Source organism: Phoenix dactylifera, chromosome 15 (assembly GCF_051530095.1).
Source record: "Phoenix dactylifera cultivar Ajwa chromosome 15, Ajwa_hap1_PhDact_Kaust_v1.1, whole genome shotgun sequence".
In the NCBI taxonomy this organism is placed as follows: Eukaryota; Viridiplantae; Streptophyta; class Magnoliopsida; order Arecales; family Arecaceae; genus Phoenix; species Phoenix dactylifera.
In genome coordinates this window covers 5,503,941-5,509,806 of record NC_143204.1, presented here as the reverse complement: position 1 = coordinate 5,509,806, position 5,866 = coordinate 5,503,941, and the positions used below count along the sequence as shown (strand labels likewise).

General features: G+C 38.7%; 1 protein-coding gene across 1 annotated transcript; it reads left to right on the top strand.

Annotated features, from left to right (window-relative positions):
* Positions 1 to 1,360: 1,360 nt before the first annotated feature.
* LOC149751202 (uncharacterized) lies at positions 1,361 to 4,658 on the top strand. Its single transcript, XM_089927613.1, has 2 exons — positions 1,361 to 3,670; positions 4,653 to 4,658. The coding sequence occupies exons 1-2, from the start codon at positions 2,024 to 2,026 to the stop codon at positions 4,656 to 4,658; spliced, it is 1,653 nt and encodes a 550-aa protein (XP_089783739.1). The 5' UTR covers positions 1,361 to 2,023.
* Positions 4,659 to 5,866: the final 1,208 nt, after the last annotated feature.

Genomic DNA, 5,866 nt, shown 5'->3' with positions numbered 1-5,866 from the left:
GATGCAATAGTGTTCTTGGTGTAAGCACAATTGTATTCAATACCATTTTATCAACAAATTGGTTTTCAAAGCTGTGCCATGAATTTTCACAGTTTGCAAACCTTTTTCATTTGAAACCTTTTGTAAGTTTGTGCCAAAACGGAAAATATTTCAATTTAAGTGCCAAGAATAAAACCAACATTAGCTTTGAGAAATCATCCATAATTACAAAATTAGAGAGCTTATCTCCTAGGTTCACAATCCTAGAGATCCAAATAAGTTCTTATGGAGAATTTCCAACGGCTAAAAGGTGGAAACAATGTTTTCAAATTTAGAAATGATTCTAGTTTATTTTTCTAGATGACATACATAGCAAACTTTGACCTTGCGAAAATTAATCTAAGTGAACCAATGACAAGGTTGTTGACCCCCTAATGGATTTTGATGAATACAAAACACTAGAGCATAATTCCATTATATCTTAACAATTTAATTAAGGAATTCATGTGTTTTATCTAGAATATTGTTGAGAAATGTCTAGGCAAGTTCCCATAATTTTTATGAATTCATTGAAGAACATTTTGAGTTAATGAAAAAGTTCAGGGACAGCCGAGACGTCTCCTGATAGTTTCAGAGACGTCTCTGGCACAAATAGGAAGAACTGGCACACTTGGAGACGTCCCAGGCACCTGCCGAGTCGTCCCCGCGTTAGCGGAGTCGACTCTCTCAGTAGCGGAGTCGACTCTCTCAGTGGCGGCAGAAAGGCAGTTTTCAAGAGATATGCGCGAGACGTCCCCACTGTACGCCGAGTCGTCCCCGCAGGTAAAAAGGAGAGTTCCCGAGTCGTCCCCAAGATAGCCGAGACGGCTCTCTCAGGGTTTTCCAGAGAATGGTTTTTTCGGTGATAAGGCAGCGGAGTCGACCCTGAGACAGCGGAGCCGTCCCCATGCATAAAGTGCAGACGAGCCGAGACGTCCCCTGAAAGAGCGGAGTCGACTCTCTCAGGGAATTCCAGAGGACATGTCTTTCGGAGATAAAGAAGCGGAGTCGTCCCCAAGGCAGCGGAGTCGTCCCCACTCAAAAAGTGCAGACAAGCCGAGACGTCCCCGTAAAGTGCCGAGTCGACCCCAGACAACATAAAAAGTAAAATCCTGTAGGCGAGACGTCCCTCCTTGTAGCGGAGACGTCCCCGGAGCGCCTGGGATGCGACTGACAGCTTTTCAGGTTTGGTTTGAATTTCAAATCCTTCTCTTTTTGTTTCTAACGGCTATATTTGCTTTTTGGGCTATAAAAAGGGACCTCTTAAGTGGTTCTCAACAACTCTTCACCAACCAAAAAGCTAGATCATTCAAGAGAGAAGTTAGAAAGAAAAGCACAAGGGAGTGAGTGCATTCAAGGAAGGAAATCAAGTATTCTCAAGTCTCCCAAGCGATTTCAAGCTCAACCACTCTCGTGCGCTCGGGATTCGAAGCTCACACTCAACCCTACGCGCTCCACCTCGGAAGAATCAACATCTCCCACGCTTCCAACGGCAAAAGGATTCTTCCGGGTTACATTATTCATAATTGTTATATTTGCTTCTTAGAGCTTTTATTTCCTTTTGTAAACTCTTTTATTGTGGTGCTTGTTCCAGTCAAGGGACTTGGAACAAGGGAAAGGCGTCCCAAGCCTAAGAGAAATTGGGGGTTTTAGGGTTTGTTGTGAGCCCGGTGTAAAACAACGAGTTGGGTAGTGAACTCGCAAAACTACCGTACTGTAATCTTGGATTATAGTGGAAATTCCCAAAGGCGCTTTGGGGAGTGGATGTAGGAGCGGTGAAGGCTCCGAACCACTATAAAACCGTGTGTTTGTGGTTGTCTCTTCTTATCTCTTTATCTTTATTTTAGTTCATATATTTGTGTGTTTTATTTTTAATTAGGCAAAAAGTTTTTAAAACACCCAATTCACCCCCCTCTTGGGTGACCATCTCTGGGCAACAAGTGGTATCAGAGCGGGTGCTCTGTATATTTCTTGAAGGACCTAACCGTCTTAGCCAAAGATCTAGATGGCAACACCCTTTAACAATGTTCCTGCCGAGGGGCAAGCAACCAATAGACCTCCACTCTTCAATGGGACAAATTATACCTATTGGAAGACGAGAATGAGAATTTTCATTCAAGCACAAGACTATGCCTTGTGGAGGGTTATAGTCAAGGGACCACAAGAACCATCACACGTGGTGAATGGCATTCGAGTTCCCAAACCTGAGGAGGATTGGGATGAGAATGATGATAGGATGGCTCAACTCAATTCTAGAGCCATGAACTCATTATTTTGTTCTCTAGATGTAAATGAGTTCAATAGAGTCTCTACATGCAGTTCCGCTAAGAAAATATGGGATAGGCTTGAAGTTACCCACGAGGGTACAAATCAAGTCAAAGAGTCCAAAGTGAACATTCTAGTTCACAAGTATGAATTGTTTAAGATGGAACCTAATGAAACCATCACATGCATGTTTACACGTTTTACCGAAATTATTAATGGTCTAAAAAGCTTGGGCAAATCTTACACTAACCCCAAACTTGTGAGTAAAATTCTCAGGTCACTGCCAAAAGCATGGGAAGCAAAGGTCACGGCGATTGTAGAAGCCAAAGACCTCAACACCTTGGGGCTAGAACAACTCTTGGGCTCATTGATGACGCATGAGCTCACGATGAAGCAGCATGAAGAAGAGTTGCCAAAGAAAAAGACAATCGCACTCAAGGCTACCTCAAGTGTATATGAAGAAGAGAGCAGTGAGAGTGAAGAAGAAAGTCAAGATGAGGACTTGGGTTTGATAGTAAGGAAATTTAAAAAGTTCATGAGAAGAAAGAAACCATTCCCAAGAAAGAAATTTGGAGGGAGAAATGATTGGAAAAAAGAAAAAGAAAAAGAAAGAGACCCAATCGTATGCTATGACTGCAAGAGACCGGGACATATTCGTTCCGAATGCCCACAACAAAAGAAGCATTTTGGAAAGAAGAAGAAAAAGGCATTGAAGGCAACATGGGATGACAGTGACACATCATCCTCCGAGGAAGAGAAGGAAGAGACCGCCAATCTATGCTTCATGGTGCTCGAAGATGACGAGGTATGTCAAAATCCAACTATAAATTTTACTTTAGAAGAATTATATGATGCTTTTCAAGAACTTATGGGTGATTGTAGTATGTTAGGAGCAAAGAATAAAGAATTAAAAGCCTCAAATCAAAAACTAAAGGAAAATATTGAAAACCTATTAATTAAAAAGGAGAGCGTTAAAGATATGAACACTATTAACCTAAAAATCGAAAATTCAAGACTTAGCACTGAAAATGAAAAGGCAAAAACACTATTCAAGGAATTAAATCTAAAAGTAAATTCCCTACTCAATAGTAATACCTCACTTGCGCAAACTGTTGAATCTCTTAAAAAGGATATGAAAGAACTAGTTAAAGAAAATTTGAATCTTAAGAATGAGGTACATAAGTACAAGCCAATTGTTGAAAAATTCACACAAAGCTCTAAAAAATTAAATCTTATTCTTTCAAATCAAAGAGCTGTTTTCAATAAAGCCGGATTAGGATATAAAACTAATAAGCAACAAAAGTATCTAAAGAATTTCTTTGTAAAAGCAAAAGACGTAAAAACTGAAAAACCAAAATGCTTTCTTTGTGGAAAGAACGGACATAAAGCCTACTCTTGTATTCAAAGAAAAATTCAAACTAACAAGGGTACATTTGTAAAAGCTAAAAACATAACTAAAGTATGGGTGCCTAAGGGAGTCAACTACACTAACCACGAAGGATCCAAGAAAACTTGGGTACCTAAGAGCTTCACATGATCATTTTGCAGATATGCCTTGCAGCCGGAAATAAAAAGAGAATGTGGTATCTTGATAGTGGTTGCTCAAGGCATATGACCGGTGACAAGAGTCTCTTCGTCACCTTGGAATCAAAAGAAGGAGGAGTAGTCACATTTGGAGACAATGCTAAAGGTCGAATTATTGGTGTTGGTAAAATCTCCATATCACCCTCCTCATTTATAGATAATGTATTGTTAGTTAATGGACTAAAACATAATTTATTAAGTATAAGTCAATTTTGTGACAAGGGCTTTAAAGTGTCATTTGAATCATCACTATGCATAATTAATAGTCCAATTGATAATGAGATCATACTCACAGGACATAGGCATGGAAACGTTTACATGGTAGATCTTGATGATCTCACCATGAGGGATGGCCAATGTCTTGTAGCCATGAATCCCAAAGTCAATGAGACTAGTTGGTTATGGCATCGTAGGTTAGGGCATGCTAGCATGGATTTAATCTCTAAATTGATCACAAAGGATCTAGTCAAAGGACTACCAAAAATAGACTTTGAAAAGAATAAAATTTGTGCGGCATGTCAATTAGGAAAACAAACAAGAAGTTCTTTCAAGTCTAAGAACATAGTCTCAACATCAAAACCCTTAGAACTAATTCACATGGATTTGTTTGGACCCACTAGAACTGCTAATCTAGGGGGTAAGAAATTTGGTCTTGTCATTGTTGATGATTTTTCACGTTTTACATGGGTTTCATTTCTTGCACACAAAGATGAGTCCTTTCTCGCTTTTGTCAAGTTTCACAATAAGGTTTCGAATGAACTCAATCTTAAACTAAAAGCAATTAGGAGTGATCATGGTACCGAGTTTGAAAATCAACACTTTGAAAATTTTGTGATGAAAATGGTATCAATCACAATTTCTCGGCACCTAGGACACCCCAACAAAATGGGGTGGTAGAGAGGAAGAATCGCACACTAGCAGATATGGCTCGTACCATGTTGTGCGAATCGGATCTACCAAAGTATTTCTGGGCTGAAGCAATAAATACCTCATGTTATATCTTAAATCGTGCTTTAGTTAGATCCATCTTAAAGAAAACACCGTATGAATTGATAAAAGGTAAGAAACCAAATATAAGTTATTTTCATGTTTTCGGTTGTCGATGCTTTATTTTGAATAATGGAAAGGACAATCTCAGTAAATTTAGTGCTAAATCAGATGAGGGGATCTTCTTAGGTTATTCCTCATCTAGTAGAGCATACAGGGTCTTCAACAAGAGAACTCTCGTTGTTGAAGAATCCATTCATGTTGTTTTTGATGAAACTAATGGAGATTCTTCCAGAAAAGAAGAAGATGGTGATGCAGGTATACTTGAAGACCGAATAAAGGAATTCTCCATACAAGACAAACAACATGAGGATGAGGTCAAGGAAGATACAAATCAGCAAGATGAAGAAGGTCAACCTCCATCAAAAATTCAAGATTTTCCTAAAGAATGGAGGTATGCACATGGTCATCCAAAGGATCTAATCCTTGGTGATCCTTCACAAGGTATAAGAACTAGATCCTCTTTAAGAAACACTAGTAATTACCTTGCTTTCGTATCACAAATAGAGCCTAAATCACTAGAAGAAGCTGAAAAAGATGATAATTGGATGAATGCTATGCAAGAGGAATTAAATCAATTCGAAAGAAATGAAGTTTGGACTCTAATGAAAAGACCCCCTAATGTTTCAATTATAGGTACCAAGTGGGTGTATAGAAATAAACTAGATGAAGATGGAATAGTAATAAGAAACAAAGCTAGGCTAGTGGCCAAAGGATATAATCAGGAGGAAGGAATAGATTTTGACGAAACTTTTGCTCCTGTTGCTAGATTAGAGGCTATTAGACTACTTTTAGCATATGCATGCTTCATGGATTTTAAACTTTATCAAATGGATGTAAAAAGTGCATTTTTAAATGGCTATATAATGGAGGAAGTTTATGTAGGACAACCTCCAGGTTTTGAAAATCACTTACATCCAGATTATGTTTATAAATTGCATAAAGCATTGTA

Coding starts and splice junctions, on each gene's coding strand:
- LOC149751202 (XM_089927613.1), top strand. CDS start 2,024: ATGGCAACACCCTTTAACAATGTTCCTGCCGAGGGGCAAGCAACCAAT.